Source organism: Xyrauchen texanus, chromosome 4 (genome assembly GCF_025860055.1).
Source record: "Xyrauchen texanus isolate HMW12.3.18 chromosome 4, RBS_HiC_50CHRs, whole genome shotgun sequence".
In the NCBI taxonomy this organism is placed as follows: Eukaryota; Metazoa; Chordata; class Actinopteri; order Cypriniformes; family Catostomidae; genus Xyrauchen; species Xyrauchen texanus.
The window spans coordinates 10,536,280-10,555,670 of NC_068279.1; the positions used below are offsets into that span (position 1 = coordinate 10,536,280).

The following is a 19,391-nucleotide window of genomic DNA, read 5'->3' on the forward strand; positions in this document are numbered from 1 at the left end:
TACTCATCTTGGATGACATGAGGGTGAGTAAATAATGAGAGAATTTCTATTTTTGGGTGAACTATCCCTTTAAAAGAATAATTAAAAGTCAATATTGTAGATTAATATTTCTCTTCATTTAAATGCATTTCAAACTCCTTTGCAAATGCATCACCAGGATGAACTGCATTTCCAAAATGTGAGACAAAATGTGCGACACTTATGAATATTCAGCATCTAATCAAATGTTTATGTAACTTTGTGCATTTCAGCTTGTGTGAATTGTGTGCGCTGGTCAAATAATGGCTTGTACCTGGCGTCGGGAGGCGATGACAAACTCGTCATGGTGTGGAAGAGAGCTGCGTGAGTTAAACAAACAAATTATGTGTATCACTCTCTTTTTATTTCATTCTGCATCAATTGTTTTGCATACTTCAGGACTCAGATTATTTTTGTTTTGTTTATGTGACACGAAAATACAAAATATACTATCATTCGAGAACAGACCTTTGAGGCATTATGTGCTATCGATTTTTTTGTTAAACAGTTTCATAGGTCCAAGCACAGTGTTTGGATCCAGCAGTAAACTAGCTAATGTGGAACAATGGAGGTGTGTCACCATTCTGAGGAGCCACACAGGAGGTAAGAAACAAATGTTGCCCATGTGGTTTTTGTCATAATTTTTTGTCATTGTGTGACACATGTGTTATACTGTTTAAATGTGATTGCAGATGTAATGGACGTCGCCTGGTCGCCTCATGATATCTGGCTCGCTTCGTGCAGCGTGGATAACACCATCGTCATCTGGAATGCCCGAAAATTCCCAGGTGGGCCAAGAGTTAAAGATTAGATGATTTTGTTTAAAAAAAAATTAAAAAGTTTGCTTTTAAGGGTTTAGAATTGAAGTTTGTTAGGACATTTTACAGAGGTCAAGTTATGATGAAGATCTACATTAATATTAGTGCTGTCAGTTGTTTTAAAATATTTAATCTTTATTAATCACATGATTTTCTTAAGTTTGTTTAATCGCAAAGAATCACAGATTTGGAAAGTACTGAAATTTGACTCATATATATATATATATATATATACACACACACACACACACACACACACACACTTCCGGTCAAAATGCATTTAGTTGCTTCTTAGGAAAGAAAGCAAAAACGATATGTAACAATATTTTTAAAAACTAAGTATTCCACAATATAAGGACAGAAATGCACTAAAATAGCACCAATTTAATAACATTAAATGTTTCCCAAACTTCTAAGTGGGAGGTGGAGTAATTTAAATATTGAGTCCATGTAGTTTGGATATTTTGCAATGGCATTAAATCTCTTAAACGCTCATCCTCCAACTTATGAATAGTGTCTATATATTTTGCTACAGCAATCGTGAAGCTGCATTTAGATGATTTGCCACTTTGAACTCCACATGAAAAACTGCTTGTAGTGGCACTGTAATTATACTTCATCTAAATTGTTTGAAATGCGACGACGGGGAAATGGTTTACTCCAGCGGGCCATGCAATTTAGAAAACTTAATGCATTAAACATTTTAAATTAATCGCATGCATTAACTCATTAATTACTTATATCTCCATAGCTGCATCCTAGCATCAAATATTGTGTGTTTGATTGTACTTTTGTATGTGCATAACACAGAGATCGTGATGACTTTAAAGGGACACACAGGGCTAGTGAAAGGCCTAACGTGGGACCCCGTGGGCAAATACATCGCCTCCCAGGCAGACGACCACAGCCTAAAGGTCTGGAGGACCGTGGACTGGCAACTGGAGACCAACATCACCAAACCCTTCAATGAGGTAGGACCATATCATTCTCCAAACTTGATCTGTTCATATTCTGTTGGCTAGAATTTCAAGTTTGTGATCTTATTTTCATTTAGTGTGTTTTTTTGTTTACTTTGAATTGTTTACATGTGCCTGATGCTGTAATGTCTCCCTTTTTCTTGCTTTTGTTTAGTGTGGTGGCACCACACATGTCTTGAGGCTGAGCTGGTCTCCAGACGGTCAGTACCTGGTCTCAGCCCACGCCATGAATAATTCTGGGCCCACAGCTCAGATCATTGAACGGGATGGCTGGAAAACAAACATGGACTTTGTGGGTCATCGGAAAGCTGTTACTGTGGTGGTTAGTGTTGGGTCAAACCTGTCACCTTTGACTTTTTGTTGCTTGCATTAAAATCTCCAGAATTTGGTTTGGTCAGGACAGCAGTATTTTACTTTTGTTTTGATGTACTTGTGAATCACGTTTTTGATAAGTGAATGAGCTCTTTGATTTGATTTGTTTCTCTCAGAAGTTCAACCCTAAGATCTTTAAGAAGAAACAGAAGAACGGCAGCACACCCAAACCCAGCTGCCCATACTGCTGCTGTGCTGTGGGCAGTAAGGACCGCTCGCTCTCTGTATGGGTATGACACTCTTCTTTACCAGGCCTTATTTTACATAACATTTTGTCATTAAGCATACACTTTTTTCCAAAGTGATTTACAAAAGGAGGAACATATGCTGTTTTTCATACAAAAGCCAATAATATACCCAGTATTGCACCGTCAAGTTCTAATCGTAGCTGGAGTAGTAAAGAAGTTCGAGTTGAAGAAAAACACAGAAGAATAAACTGACAGAGAGATTTTTTTTCTTTTTTGATTGTTGGGAAGGTTTCAAAAGATTGGGTGCGGGTTAGAAGCATATTCCACTGCTTGGGAACAGTGGTGAAATAGGCCTCATTGCCTGATTGATTTTTGTGGTCATGTGTTTTGAGTCTTGTGTGCCTTTTAATCAAATAATCAATGGTCAACTATTGAAACCTCTACATACAGTATGTAATAAGTGACAATATCTTCCATGTTAATCAAAGTTTTGTCCTTACAAATCGAGAAAGGCAACTCACTTTACACTATGGAACGCTATGGTCCTAATAAAGTGAACTTTATGTAAATACCTTTAAGAAGTAAAAATTATGCAATTGAACAATAAATATGTAATATATCTTATTTATTGATAGACTATACTATTACAATTACTTATATTATTAAAAAGCCAAAATTATGAAAAAGTCTTAAAGTATAATTAGTAAGATTAAAATGTTCCTAATGTACCTAGTTAAAAGATCCCCTGTATAATTAACAGCATTAACTGGGAGATGGTGTATTTTATATGTAAGCAAAAGGGACATTATAACTGAAATAAACCCATATGATTCAATATTTTCTGCAGTTAATCCAGGATGGATTTCAAAGACATTGGTCATTAATCTTACAGTTCAAACAAAATCGATGTTTAAACATTGACCCTTAACACTTACTTAGTTTAATCATTTTAAACCATGACTTTAACTATACAGAAGTAATATTTACATTATATTCATGATGTTAGCCAGAGAGGAACTGGCCCTCACAGTGAGTCTGGTTTCTCCCAAGGTTATTTATCTTATGGAGTTTTGTGTTCCTTGCCACAGTCGCTTTTAGCTTGTTCACTGGGGTTATTAATACAATTATTATTTAATCACTTCTTGTTAAACGCGATTAACAATCGTATTTTATCTAATTACACAATTATAATTCATCAACATTATAGACATTTATAGTTTTATCGTCTGTTAATGCCTGATCTTCTGTAAAGCTGCTTTGAAACGATGTGTGTTGTGAAAGGCGCTATACAAATAAAATTGACTTGACTATTGAATCGAATCAAAATTGGAATCAAATCAAATAGAGTGCTTGTGAATCGGAATCAGATTGAATCGAGAAATTTATATCAATACCCAACCCTAGTGAAAATCCCAGCAGATCAGCAGTTACAGAAATACTCAAACAGCCCGTCTGGCACCAACAATCATGCCACAGTCGAAACTACGGAGATCACATATTCCCCCATTCTTATGGTTGATGTGTAGATTAACAGAAGCTCTTGACCTGCATCTGCATGATACATGATGCATTGCACTGCTGCCACTGGATTAGCTGATTAGATAATAGCATAAATAAATAGGTATATGGGTGTTCCTAATAAAGTGGTCGTGAGTGTAAAGCTGTATATAAAATATCAAATGTGTTCTAATTGTTTGTGATTTTGTTCCTTCATATAGTTTTCACCTTCATTGAAATTGCTTAGTAACCTGTTGCATCATGCCTGGAATGGATTGTACACAATGTAAGAGTGTAAATTCTGAATGTTGAGATTACACTTCTTGAATGATTTTTGCTGTTGTTTTGCAGCTCACCTCACTCAAACGTCCTCTGGTGGTCATTCATGACCTTTTCGATAAGTCCATCATGGACATTACATGGTAAGACGTCAGTTTTTCTATTTTCCGAGCTTTGTTAAGCACTATTAACTCTGTAGTGTGGTAATAATTACATCCATTTGATGACGCTGATCTTATTTTGAACTGATTTTATCTGTCAGGACCCTAAATGGGCTTGGACTCATGGTGTGCTCCATGGATGGAACTGTGGCCTTCCTGGACTTTTCTCAGGATGAGCTGGGAGATCCACTGAATGAAGAGGAAAAGGTAGATTTGCACAAAAGAGAGACAAACATTTGTGGTTAGTGATTTGGGCCAGTACCTGAAAGGTTGCTGGTCAAAATCTGAAGCAACCCATGAGGGCATTGCACACTCCAGATTTCCTTAATCTTTCTCTTTCTATGTCTCCCTGAAGAACACTATTCATCAGAACATCTATGGAAAGAGTCTGGCCATCACTATGGAGTCACAACTTTCCAGCACAATCATTGAGAACCCAGAAATGCTCAAGTACCAACAGGAGCACCAGGGGAACCAAAATCCTAATGAAGCCCATGGATGCGGTCCTGAGACCCAGACGCCCAAACTCACTAATGTGCTCAATGGAGAGTCCCTGGAGGACATCAGAAAGGTTAGATGAAAGTATATGGAATAGCAACACACACACTACACATGATGTTTATGAAATATTTAATCATTTGCATACATATTACATGACTTTCAAGTCACCAAGTAAAAAATGTATGTAATATGAGAGAAAGCTAGTGACGTATGTGTGTATATTTCAATTTTTTCACTTTGTTAATCAAATCACTAAAAGGCTTTGGCTTTGATTGGACAGAACCTCTTAAAAAAGCAGGTCGAGACCAGAACTGCAGACGGAAGGCGAAGAATCACACCACTTTGTATCGCACAGCTCGACACAGGGTAACAAACACATACAACAACATATCTAGAATTACCGCTTACCTTTAACGCTGTATGTAAGTGGTTAAATTTCACTTGTTTTATCCAGGGATTTCTCACCAGCATTGTTTAACAGCGCGCCGATCTTGCCGGGGTCATCTGCGTCGACCCAGCTGACCCCTCAGATATCTTCTGATTCCAGCACGGCCAACTCATTGGGCCTACGACCCACCCACGACCCCTCTACCACCTCTCCCAACAAAACTGCAGAAGAGAATAAGGATGGGTAAGTAGGTTCATGTAGAAGTGTAGTGATGTGAATCATATTTATATAATGTGTGGTTTTACACTGTATATAATGTTCAAAAACATAAATATTAGAGGTCAACCGATATTGGATTTTTCAGATACCGATAACTAAGTTGTCAGTTAAAATCGATATACCGAATGTGTTGAAATGTTCTGTTTTTATTTCACCAACAGTGGCTGCAATAGTCTAGCACACCACCCACGGGGAAAAAACTGTCATCATTGATTTGTGGTTAAGCGATTCAAACGAAAAATCAGTTGACCTCAAATTAATAATAATTACAAAAGTTTTAGGACTTTTGTAATTATTCCAGTTCACAGGCTCTTTTGTAATTATTCCAGTTCACAGGCTCTTGATTCTATTCTGATTTTATATTGATTTATATGGGTATATTTATGTCTGTTTTGCTTGTTTATGAAAGAAATTCTCAGAGCTAATGCAGATAATTATACAGGGGACCTTCTTACTAGGTACATTACTAAAATATTAATTTTACAAATCTTATTTCGTTTTTCCTGATTTTAGTCACATTTTAGCTTTTTAAAAACAAACAAATCCATGTATTCCATCAATAGATATATTATGATGATTTGGTTATTTTTGCCTCTTCAAGTATTAACATTGATTCGTAGAAAACGTGTTAAAAATCGGAACTGTCTCTTTAAGAAAACAGGCTGTTTTGTGAAGAGCATCTGTAAATGAGTGGATATTAATGAGAGAGGACTCTAATGGCTTCTTTACCTCATCCATGCTCTTTATGATTAGAATTAAATGTTTGTTTTGTTGTTTTTTATCAATTAACTGTAAGGAACAGAAAGGATATTACATTTAAAAAAAAATTAACGACAAATGGATTGCGTGGATCTCGTCTTTGAACGTTAACTGAACGTATCAAATCAAACTTTAACTCTCAACACACAGTGAAAGGATGCTGAAGTTCTTGGCCAATATATTACTTAATTGGTGGTGAGTGAAATCTGAACAATTAGTTGCTCATCACAAACAGTTTTTAGTCACATAGCTCGAAATTTGGTGTCATATACGAGTGATTTACTTGCATTGTAGAGAGTTGCGCATTTAGTAAAAGATCGATTTTTGGATTTAGGAATCGATATCGAGGTTGTTCAAATAAAGATCACGATGCATCGGAAAATGTATATTTTTGCCCAGTCCTAAATAGGTCTGATATGTTGCTATATATTAAGATTAGAGTCTTTGATCTGTGCTATGGCCTAGCGGTGACATGTTGAGCTATGGCGCTCATGTGGGATACACTGGCCTACGTGTTCCGATCGCATTACAGCAGACGTTGACATACACTAAGTTAACTGTGCCTTTAAGCAGCTTGAAAATTTCCAGAAAATGATGTCAAGCCTTTAGGCAATTAGCCAGTTAGCTTCTGATAGGCTAATTGGTTAATTGTAGTCAATTGGAGGTGTACCCGTGGATGTATTTCAAGGCCTACCTTCAAACTCGGTGCCTCATTGCTTGACATCATGGGAAAATTTAAAGAAATCAGCCAAGACCTCAAAGAAGTTGTGGTCCTCCACAAGTCAAGCTCATCCTTGGGAGCAATTTCCATATGCCTGAAGGTACCACGTTCACCTGTACAAACAATAGTACGCAAGTATAAACCCCACGCAGCCATCATACTGCTCAGAAAGGACACACATTCTGTCTCCTAGAGATGAACATAGTTTGTTGCGAAAAGTGCAAATCAGTCCCAGAATCAATTACAGCAAATTACCTTTTGAAGATGCTGGAGGAAACAGGAAGACATGTATCTATATCCACAGTAAAACGAGTCCTATATCGACATAACCTGAAATTCTGCTCAGCAAGGAAGAAGCCACTGCTTCAAAACTGCCATAAAAAAGCCATACTACAGTTTGCAAGTGCATATGGGGACAAAGATCTTACTTTTTGGAGAAATATCCTCTGGTCTGATTAAACAAAAATTTAACTGTTTTGCCATAATGACCATCGTTTTGTTTGGAGGAAAAAGGTTGAGCCTTGCAAGCTGAAGAACACCATCCCAACCCTGAAACAGGGATGGTAGCATCATGTTGTGGGGGTGCTTTGCTGCAGGAGGGACTGGTGCACTTCACAAAATAGATGATATCATGAGGAAGGAAAATTATCTGGATATATTGAAGCAACATCTCAAGACATCAGCCAGGACCTCCAAGCATACCTCCAAAATTGTGGCAAAATGGCTTAAGGACAACAAAGTCAAGATATTGGAGTGACCATCACAAAGCCTTACCTCAATCCGATTTAAATACCGAATTTGTGGGCAGAACTGAAAAAGTGTGTGCGAGCAAGGAGGCCTACAAACCTGACTCGGTTGCACCAGCTCTGTCTGGAGGAATGGGCCAAAATTTAGGCAATTTATTGTGAGAAGCTTGTGGAAGGCTACCCAAAATGTTTGACCCAAGTTAGACAATTTTAAAGCAATGCTACCAAATACTAACAAATAGTATGTAAACATCTGACCCACTGATAATGTCATGAAAGATATAAAATATGAAATTATTTCACATTCTTAAAATATATTAATTCTAACTGACCTAAGACAGGGAATGTTTTCTATGACTAAATGTCAGGTATTGTGAAAAACTGAGTTTTTGTTAATTTTCTTCTATTATATCTGGTCACTCTCTTTCAGTGGAGCTCCACCAGTAAACTCAGTTGGTATGAAATCTAATCTGCTTTTGACATCCGCCTCCAAGATTGAGCCAATGAAAGCACTGGACTCACGATTCACTGAGAGGTCAAAGGCCACACCAGGGGTCACTAGCGTACCGCCAACTGTGGGCATCACCCCACTTGACAGGTAATAAAGTCTTTTTGACACATGTGATATATTGTTTTTCATTTTTATATGTTCTTTTTTCCTCTTTTATACTTGATCTTGCATAGCACATTGGTCAACCACTGTTTGTATTACATTTTGTATGATTTTCTATGTTGTAAGAATCCATTCTGTAGGTTGTTTTGATTCTTAATTGATCCTAAGTTGTTTTGTAATTCTTTAGGGTAAAAGACAGCTCTGTGAAGGAGCCTAGAGTGAAAGATGAGACCAGTAGTGACAGTGAGGACAAAATCATGGTGAAATCACTCTCGAAGAGGAAAGTAGAGATGGAGGGAGGAGAGGTGGTAGAGAAGAGAAAGAAGGGAAGGCCAAGGAAAGATGCCAAAACGATGATGCCCATATCACAGCCCTTCCCACAGGTGACATTTCCTTCATTATACTTCCTTTTTATTCCTTTTTTTCATAAAGTACATGACAAATGCAAACATGGGGCCCTGAGAGTGTTTAAAGGCATACAGATGTGCCACCATCATACCCATGCCAAAGAAGTCTTCAGTGTCCTGCCTCAACGACTACCGTCCCGTCGCACTTACACCCATCATCATGAAGTGCTTCGAGAGGCTCGTCATGAGGCAGATTAAGACCCAGCTGCCCCCCTCACTAGACCCACTGCAGTTTGCGTATCGTTCAAACCGTTCAACGGACGATGCCATCACCACAACCCTCCATCTGGCCCTCACCCACCTAGACAATAAGGACTCATACGTTCGAATGCTGTTCATAGATTTCAGCTCAGCATTCAACACAATCATTCCCCAGCACCTGATTGGAAAGCTGAACCTGCTGGGCCTGGACACCTCCCTCTGCAACTGGATCCTGGCCTTCCTGACTGGGAGACCTCAGTCAGTCCGGATCGGGAACAGCATCTCCACCACCACCACAGTGAGCACTGGGGCCCCCCAGGGCTGTGTGCTCAGTCCACTGCTGTTCACTCTGCTGACTCACGACTGTGCAGCAATGCACAGCTCGAACCACATCATTAAGTTCGCCGATGACATGACCGTGGTGGGTCTCATCAGCAAGAACGATGAGTCAGCATACAGAGAGGAGGTGCAGCGGCTGACGAACTGGTGTAGAGCCAACAACCTGTCCCTGAATGTCGACAAAACAAAAGAGATGGTTGTTGACTTTAGGAGAGCACAAGGTGAACACACTCCGCTGAACATCGACGGCTCCTCTGTGGAGATCGTCAAAAGCACCAAATTCCTTGGTGTTCACTTGGCGGAGAACCTCACCTGGTCCCTCAACACCAGCTCTATCACCAAGAAAGCCCAGCAGCGTCTCTACTTTCTTCGAAGGCTGAGGAAAGCACATCTCCCAACCCCCATCCTCACTACATTCTATAGAGGGACTATTGAGAGCATCCTGAGCAGCTGCATCACTGCCTGGTTTGGGACTTGCACCGTTTCGGACCACAAAGCCCTGCAGAGGATAGTGAGGACAGCTGAGAAGATCATTGGGGTCTCTCTTCCCTCCATCAAAGACATTTACAAAAAACACTGCATCCGCAAAGCAACCAGCATTGTGGACTACCCCACACACCCCTCACACAAACTCTTTACCCTCCTCCTGTCTGGCAAGAGGTACCGAAGCATTCGGGCCCTCACGGCCAGACTGTGTAACAGCTTCTTCCCCCAAGCCATCAGACTCCTCAATACTCAGAGACTGGTTTGACACACACGTGTCCTGAGTTGCACTTTAATTACTGTCACTTTATAACTGTCTGCTACCTCAATAACTGCTATGTGCATAGAACACTATCTCATAGTATGTTATGTTTACATTTTTAGAAACTGTCATCTTTTTGCACTACTGTGTACTGGTCGGCGCTGCACTGTCTATTGTCCTGTTCATTGTCAGAAATTTGTTGTACTGTCCCGTGCTTTTTGCACATGTTTGCGCGTGCACTTTATATAGGTATATATAGGTTTTTTATATAGGTATTTTATTTCGTTGTGTTGTCTCATGTGGTCCTGTGTTGGTCCTTTGTTGTTTTTATGTAGCACCATGGTCCTGGAGGAACGTTGTCTCGTTTTGCTGTGTACTGTACTAACTGTATATGGTTGAAACGACAATAAAAACCACTTGACTTGACTTGGCTTGACTTATTTTGGATGAATTTTAAGAATCTTAAGTCTCATTCTTGTATTATTATTATTATTGCTTATTTTGTTTACTGGTCTGTTCACATTTTATAGACTTCATTTTCAGTGGAAAAGGAGCCAGTTCGATTAGCAACACCTGTTGTGGCATTAAAACTTCCCACCCCATCAATCCAGAAATCATTCAGCACTCAGGTATGACACATGGTCCATAACACACACACACACACAAATACAAAGATGCAAATCTCCCTACACCCAAGATATCAATCCTACATTTACATTTGTGCCCTTGGCAGAGCATATTGTGTATTCAAATAGCTTGCAATACAAGTCAAGTGCTAAATCAAAAAGAATGCAAATACAATATAACGTAAACAGAGTGCTGATACAATGGCAACTCCAGATAAAAGACGTGTCAGGTTAATTACTTTGGTAGAAAAAGGTTTAAAACTTTAAAGTGCTAATAATAAAAGCAGAATATGAACTCTGTTAATAAATGGTTTGACATTCACATTTTGTTGACATTTCCTATTAAAAAGATGAAGTTGGGGCAGGACATATTGCTTTAGTACAAAAGTAAAAAGTGCTATATAAATAATTTAGGGCTGTCAATCAATAATAATAAAAAAAAAATTGAATTAATTGCATGGGATGGTGATTAATCGCATATATAATTATTAGCTGAGAAAGCCTCTCGAATGAAAATTCTATGTATAACGATCAAATAATTATAAAAATAATACATATGATAATTAAAATGCATTACATTATTGTGCCAGACATGTAAAGCATTGATAAGATGGCTTTAGATGGCAGTATTTCCATTTAACTGAACATAAGCCTATCATTTTGCAGTTTAGTTCACTAATCTGTCTGAAATATATTTATTATAAAGACTTTTCTAAAGATGCGCCAATATACACATGCGTCAGAATGATGCTTTTAGAGAACTTTACTTGCATTGCGTCAGAAACACAACGTGTTTTATGTCACTGTGTCAAGTTAAAGTAGTTTGAAACTTAGAAAAACACGTCTCGTGATCCATGCATTTGGAATTGTGCTCTGTCCAGCTGTTTAAACTCAAGAAAGCGTCCTGATCTTGTAATGTAGCTGTATCAACGCACAGCTGTGCGTTGCCTATACAGCTGGAGTTTCGCTTACTACCCCTCCTGACAACAGGTGGCATTTCAAGATTGAATTGCTCTGATGTTAGGAATATTCCTTATTACTGTCAGGGGACACAATTGATTGTGACAGCCCTAAAATAAATATATTTAAATCAAATTGACGCATTGACCTTTTTTTTCAAATTGCCAGTGTCCTTTAATTTACATCTCAACCTGGCAAAACCATGATTTGATTCTTGCTGTTGGAAGTCGTGGGAGGTGTTTTTGGGGCGAGGGGCCATTACACCCTTCTGAGCAGATGATGTCAATATTTTTTATAACATTTTTCCAGAAGAGAACAATTGTACATTAGGGCTGGGCGATAGAACGATGTAATCAGATATTGATGAGATGTAAAGTTCTCACTCTTTTCAGTCTGAAAATATTTTGCAAGAATAGTGTCATCTAGTTTGTTTTATTTCCAAGGAGCAGTTCATGCTTAACATGCATTGTGAATGCAACTCTGGAGGTTCACTTAATACATGTTAAATGTTTGGATTTGGGGAGGTGGTTATTAATTGTATTATTCTTTTTAACACTTTTTTACTTTAATTGCTTTTTTGTTTTGTTTTGAAGTGGAATACAAATTTAGAAAAATCTTTGGTTGAAGTTTTTCAAGTTACAAAAATGAATACAATTTTAAAAGCAAAATAAATTAAGCAACAATATTCACCGGTCCATCTGTAGGAGGGTTGACGATGTAATTAGATATAAAAATATAACTAATTTACTAACATAAATGTACAAGTACACCAGCATTTAGATGGCCTCAAAGCTTATAGAAATCCAATTTTTGAATTTCATGGGATCTTTAACTGTTGTGTGTTTAGGTGGGCACAGATGCTGTTACATATCTAGAGGTGGAAAATGAGGTCTCTGTGGTGTCTGGGGCCCGTCTCAGTCAGCTGAAATGGAGCAGAGATGGCCGGGAATGGGAGACACTTCTACCCAGTCGCATTGTCATTGCTACTGGTAGCAGGTGGGAACGCACACGTATTACAACAAATAGGTTTACTCCTGATATTGATCTCTCTACTAAAACTCCTTTTTCTGTTGTCATAGTGATGTTGTTGCTATAGCATGCGAGGATCGCACACTGTCTGTCTTTTCGGCTTGTGGGCGGAGATTGTTTCCCTCATTCGTGCTGCCTGCACCCATGTCAGCATTGCATTGCTCGGGCCACTTTGTCATGGTGCTAACAGCATCAGCCACGTTATCCGTCTGGTACGGACCCTCGCTCTTTCTCAACTGAGAAGTCATTTAAATAAAATAATAATTGGAAAGTCTTACATGATGCTAAATTGCTGTTATTGTGTTTCCCACAGGGATGTTCAGAAACCGAAAGTTCTGGTCAAAAATGAATCCTTGAACTCTATCTTATCAGGTGTGACTGTTTTTTGTGGTGTAAAGGCTGATAACCCATTAATCGGCTGATAGTTTTTCAAATCGATTTATAGAATGTTAAAAAATATATTTGTCTTTTCTTACTATGACTGACACAGACACAGAGGTTACAAGAGTCCCAGATGTAAATTTATTGTTCAATCAAAATCCCAATTATAGTCAGATAAAAGGAACATTTAGTGCACAACGTGGTACTTTTAACTATAAACAAGGCAGAAACCCAGGGGACTCTTAATATGAAATGGCAGATACTTAGCTCTGTTACAATGCTCTATATATTAGTATTTACCAAATATAGCTTTTTATAGCCTATATATTCACCAGATGGAGAGTTTTGTGTGTGTGTGTGTGTGTGTATGTATGTATGTATGTATGTATGTATATATATATTTGATCAGATTTATTTCAGTTTACAGATTTATTATTATTCACAAGATATGAAGTTGGAGACACAATATATGTGCTGACGGAGGACATTTCCATATAGTTGCATTTTTTCTTTGCCCTCGCTTCAATTTAAAACACTTATCTAATCAAAATGACAAAATATGCATTGAAGTGAGGATAAAAATACAGATGAATATTGTCAATAATGAAAGGTTTAGAGATGGCAAATCCCTACAAGGTGTCAGTGATTGTTTTTATTTCACCTCTATAGGCAGCCGTTAAACTGCAAAACAAAGTTGTTTTAAATGTAGAATCCTCCAGCACTGGCCAAAGAGGAACACAGAGGAATAAAAAACTAAAATAAACAATGGTCGTAGATTTTTGCCAATTACCGATAGTTTGAAAAGGCAACTATCAGAACCGATTAATCGGTTAAACCAATATATCAGTCTACCTCTAACATTGACCTTATTAATTGATGATTTCGTTTTTTAATCCATTCCAGGCACAGAAGTCACAGTAAGTCAGTCTTTTGTGACCCAGCAAGGTGTAGCTATTGTGGGGTTGTCAAACGGCAAAACTTACTGCTTCAACTCATCACTGGAGACCTGGTGAGTACTTCACATGCGTTTGCCTCAAAGAGTAATTTAGGCATATACTGTGTGTTTGTTGGTGGTTCAATTTTGATTCTAAGAGGAAACAATACATTGCAGATATGCAGTTCAAGTCAGGTTTGGACATGCCTACGCACTCTTTATTATTAATATTTTCCACATTTTAGAATAATAGCAAAGTCACCAAAACAAGGAAAAGCACAAATAAAAGAACGGGAATTATGCAATGGTCAAAAATGTTAAACAGAATAAAACTACCTTATATTTTAGCTTCTTCAAAGTAGCCACCATTTGCCTAGATTACAACTCTACCAAGAGTTCCCATGTTTGCTGGACACTTGTTGGATTCTTTTCCCCTCAATATCCAGTTTAATCCTCCAACTCTTCAAATTTTTGTTTTGTAAAGAAACACACACAGAACACCATATAAATTTGTTGATCTTGAGAAGAAATCTTTCAGTCAGATGTGTCCAAACATTTGACTGGTACTCAATTTGGTGACGATAAAGGATAGAAATAACTCCTAAAAGCTAACGGTTATTTCAGTGTATGTACTGTATGTGTGTGTGTGTATATATTAGGGCTGTCGATTTATCGCGTTAATTCAGTGCGATTAATTTGACAAAAAATAACACATTAAAAAAATGTACGCAATTAATCGCACCATAATAAGGAAGATTCCTGAGAAATGCAGCTTGTTGTACCACCTGTTTACTCCAGAGGGCAGTAAGTGAAATTTCAGCTGTATGAGTAACGCACAGTTTATACGGTGAAGAAAACACTCCAATAGGCAGAACAACACAGACATGCGTTAACTTCTTGCCTTCAAAACACTTGAAGGTGCGCAAATCCGAACTAAGGGATCTCAAGGTGTGTTTAAAGATTGAGTATTAAACTCTATTTAACTTGAAACAGTGAACCAAACATTTTCTGTTTATGACACAACGCACCTGAGACATCTGATGCAGGTGTACATTGACAGGTCCTTAAACAAGCCCTCATAATAAATCTCCTACTGATTGACAAATTCACTTGTGAAATGGATTGCTGTGAACTGTATGCCAATGATTGACTTATGATCAATAATATGGTAGTAAACAATACATTGTATTCTAAAGCTGCTTTTTGTATTGTCTTATCAATGATTAATTCTTCTGCCACAAGAATGTAATGCATTTGAATTATCTGAACATTTTGTATTATATATATATATATATATATATATATATATATATATATATTTTTACAAATTATATATATATATATATATATATATATATATATATATAAAGGTAACTATGTATAATTATATATTGATATAAATATGTATAATCTTTATATATTTAATTAATGTTATATGAGGGGCTTTCTCAGCAAATATTTGTATATGTCACGATTAATTTATCGGGACACCATGTAATTAATTTGATTAAAAATTGTAACCGATTGACAGCCCTAGTGTATATATATATTTGTTCTAGATGTCGACCGATAGTGGATTTTGCTGATACGATATCTAAAGTGGTGGAAAAGGCTGATAACCGATTAATCAGATGATAGTATTATTAATAAGACCAAAATCCCAATAATAGCCTGACATTTTTTTTATTTGGTGCATAACATAGGAATTTAACTATAAACAAGCACAAAATGACTGTACGGGTAAAATTTCTAATGCTGTTATTTTGAAATGACGGAGACAGTACAATGTTCTATTTTTAAGTATTTACCCAATTAAGCTTATTATAGACAATATATGCCATCAATTCGATTTAAAAATTTTATTAACTAATAAAAAACAAATATTTATTGAAGTGAGGATAAAAATATTGATGAATATTTTCAATAATGAAAGATTAAGAGACAGAAAATTGCCACAAGGTCCCAGTGATTGCTTTTATTTCACCTCTAGAGGCTGCCGTTATATTGTACAACTAAGACAAGGATTGCTGGTGGCATAGTGGGCTAAAGCACATAACTGTTAATCAGAATGTCGCTGGTTCGATCCCCACCAGCCACCATTGTGTCCTTGAGCAAGGCACTCAACTCCAGGTTGCTGTGGGGATTGTCCCTGTAATAAGTGCACTGTAAGTCGCTTTGGATAAATACATCTGCCAAATGCATACATGTAAATGTAAGCCATTTTAACTGTAGAAATGTCCAACATCAGCCACAGATGAACATGAAGGAATGCACAAAAACTAAATATCGCCAACTATCACATGGATTTTCCAATAGTTCCAAAATGCAATTATCGGCACAGATTAATCTGTAAAACCGACATATCGGTCTACCTCTAATTTGTTCTCGCTCTCATATACTGTGTCTATTCTTTTCTGATCGTCTGTTAGGAATTTAATCGCAGATAAGCAGGACTCTCTGGTGCAGTGTGCAGACTTCAGGAATTGTATATCCACTCAGGATTCTCTGGGCTTCATGGGGCCACTCGCCCTCACACAGGGTCGAAATCTGAGGTAACACCTGAACTGTTTTCTGATTGGCTAATATTTGCTAGAGCAGTGGTGAAATCTGCCCTCTGATTGGAGTGCCACCGTTTTATTGGCACTTTTACAGTAAGTGATCATTTCTCTCTGTCTCTCAGTGCGGGGTGGTTGGCGTCTCGCCTGTCATCTACACCTCACCACTTGCAGCAGGGAATGACACTGGCCTTCCTAGAAAACCAGCTCTCGTCTGCTCTCATCCTTCTCTCGGCAAACGAGTACAGACACTGGCTTCTCATCTACGCACGGTTCCTCGTGAATGAGGGTAAGTTAGATGGAGAGGCTCACATTTTGCGCTTGGAGAATATACATTTTGGACCCTGAAAATAACTCTGCGTGTATGTCTGCAGGTTTTGAGCAGAGGTTGAGGGAACTATGTCAGGATTTATTGGGACCAGTTCACAAATCCAGTAGCAGCTCCTGGGAGCCGACAGTTCTGGTATGTATTTCCAGTTATAACTCTGACATCTTCATTAAAGATTTTATCAAATTGAATTGCTTAATACATGTTCCTGGTCTTATTGTGCACAATCCATCAGTGATTGTTATTCGAAAAGAAAAAAACATCCATAATATTATATCAAAATGTAATAACTCGTTGTACAAATATCTTATTAGGCTACTAAAACAAGTAGGTAATGCAACTTTACCAATTGTTACTGTAGTAATTTAATTCAGGTCTGGCTCCATTCTAGCCACTCTCTACATTTTGTTGTTGAATAACGTTTCGCTTGGAAATATGTCACATTATGGAAATAAAATGGGCTGCAATGTCGTTTCATGTTGACTTTAAGTTCGCAGAATTAATGTAGTGCTGCACCTTATAGCACAATTGAAAGGAATATTTCAGGTCCAGTGCAAGTTAAGCTCAATAAACAACATTTATTGCATAATATTGTTACAGTGAGGCACTTACAATGGAAGTGAATGGGGGGCAATTTGTAAATATTAGAATACTCACTGTTTCAAAAGTATACACAAACAATATGCATGTTAACATGCTTTTAGTGTGATAAAATCACTTACTAACCTTTTCTGTGTAAAGTTATAGCCAATTTTACAGCTTCATTGCGATGATGACATGATGCCCTAAAATGTCTGTAAAAATGATTTAAACAACTTTAATGCTCAAATAATGCACAAGATTTAACAGAAGAATTATTGCAAGTACTTTTATAAAATTATAAGCTTCACATTTCTGCCTTTTTAAACCCTTCAGAAATTGGCCCCATTCAGTTCCATTGTAAGTGCCTCACTGTAACAGAGATTTTTGCTTGTGGTAATCTACATTATGCCACAAATGCTGTCGATTGAGCTTAACTTGTTTTGAACCCGGATATATATATATATATATATATATATATATATATATATATATATATATATAAGTGGTATTTTCAAATTTAACCAAAGGTGTCTTGTTTTCAAATGTCTTCCATCCATCTCTATTTCAGGGTCTGAGAAAGAGGGATCTGTTGACCGAGGTGCTGCCTGTGATTGGTCAGAACTTGAGGTTCCAAAGACTCTTCACAGAATACCAGGATCAGCTTGAATTGCTGCGTCTGAAATAGCACTTCACCTTTGAACTTCTGATGTTTCACCCGACCCCTGCCTCGCCTGTACACGAATTGTCTGTCTGCCTTAGCTTTCCCTGACAGCACTGCTCATATCGCAGACATGGACACTAAATAAAATGGACACAATAATGATGTTTTTTAAAGAATTATTTTGAATTCATTTGTGAATTAACAATTATTCATTAATTATGTTTGTAAACTTTGTGCTGGTGGCAAGAAAGAGGAAAGGTTGGGATATTTTCAAAAAAAAATCTAAGGATCATTTTGATAAAGCACAAAGTTTGCATGGCACTCATCTCAGAACCGGACGTTTGTACTTTTCAACTATAAGTTGATGTGAGTGATGATCCAAACACTTTTTCCCATCCCTCCTCTCTTTTCATCGTTTTCCTTTAGTTCCAATTTGTACAGTCATTTGTCATTTATTTGTAAATGTTTGTAAAAGGCAATTTCTTTTTTCTCTCTCCATTTTCTATAAAATTTTGAAAATGGTAAACCTTCAATTAAATAAGGAATAAACATTTTACCAGTTCTAAAATCTGTTGCTCTTCTTGCTTGTAAATAATGTTAAAAAAAAAAAAAAAGAGAGAGAAAATATTCTAGGTTTAAGAATTAGATGCCTTTTGTCGGTGCATGGCTTTCAAAACATTTCCCCCAATTAATTTATGTGATGTTTCTGTTTAAAGGCTCCAAATTGTTTTATAGAAATAGCTGGAGAGGATTTTGGTTTGCATATAAGGACCCAATACTTGAAATTAATATCTTAAAATGATTAGAGTACAAATATATTCAGTAAGGCTAAAAACAAAATTGTCCCATTGAAATGGTTATTGGCTAGTAACATCTGCAATCCAATGAGTCGCACCATGAATGAACGGCAGGAAAATATTAAAAAATTAAATATTGTCTAGCAAACCATAACTTTATATATAAAAATATAACCAATTTGCTGACTTTTTATTAATTTCCATGGATTATTAAAGGGTTGGTTCACCCAAAACTGAAAATTCTCATAATTTACTCACCCTCAAGCCATCCCAGATGTGGATGACTTTATTTCTTCAGCAGAACACAAATTATTATTGTAAGGAAATGCAGTTATACCCAGTAAAGAGACCAGTATGGACAATGAGTCATGACCAGGAGTAAAATTTGAAGTTTCAATTAATAGAGAGAGTTTACTGAAGACAAAATTCTCCACATTTCCACTGGTAAAAGACAAAGAAAATGAGTTGAGGATCTAACCTCGAATTAATTTTGATTAAAAGAAAAACTGTGGAAAGGAGGAGGCGAGAA

At 37.2% G+C, this 19,391-nt stretch overlaps 1 protein-coding gene across 1 annotated transcript in view; it reads left to right on the plus strand.

The window, feature by feature from the left end:
* LOC127637195 (protein HIRA) overlaps positions 1 to 18,618 on the plus strand; it is a 154,685-nt gene extending 136,067 nt beyond the window's left edge. Inside the window, exons 7-28 of the mRNA XM_052118144.1 lie at positions 252 to 342; positions 527 to 621; positions 711 to 806; positions 1,647 to 1,807; positions 1,968 to 2,135; positions 2,302 to 2,415; positions 4,222 to 4,292; positions 4,412 to 4,517; positions 4,666 to 4,881; positions 5,092 to 5,177; positions 5,266 to 5,442; positions 8,135 to 8,302; positions 8,505 to 8,700; positions 10,540 to 10,638; positions 12,443 to 12,591; positions 12,675 to 12,836; positions 12,938 to 12,996; positions 13,909 to 14,014; positions 16,369 to 16,491; positions 16,620 to 16,783; positions 16,869 to 16,957; positions 17,973 to 18,618. Of these exons, the coding sequence (XP_051974104.1) occupies positions 252 to 342; positions 527 to 621; positions 711 to 806; positions 1,647 to 1,807; positions 1,968 to 2,135; positions 2,302 to 2,415; positions 4,222 to 4,292; positions 4,412 to 4,517; positions 4,666 to 4,881; positions 5,092 to 5,177; positions 5,266 to 5,442; positions 8,135 to 8,302; positions 8,505 to 8,700; positions 10,540 to 10,638; positions 12,443 to 12,591; positions 12,675 to 12,836; positions 12,938 to 12,996; positions 13,909 to 14,014; positions 16,369 to 16,491; positions 16,620 to 16,783; positions 16,869 to 16,957; positions 17,973 to 18,089 (2,813 nt within the window). The 3' untranslated portion in view covers positions 18,090 to 18,618. The remainder of the gene's footprint in view (positions 1 to 251; positions 343 to 526; positions 622 to 710; positions 807 to 1,646; positions 1,808 to 1,967; positions 2,136 to 2,301; positions 2,416 to 4,221; positions 4,293 to 4,411; positions 4,518 to 4,665; positions 4,882 to 5,091; positions 5,178 to 5,265; positions 5,443 to 8,134; positions 8,303 to 8,504; positions 8,701 to 10,539; positions 10,639 to 12,442; positions 12,592 to 12,674; positions 12,837 to 12,937; positions 12,997 to 13,908; positions 14,015 to 16,368; positions 16,492 to 16,619; positions 16,784 to 16,868; positions 16,958 to 17,972) is intronic.
* Positions 18,619 to 19,391: the final 773 nt, after the last annotated feature.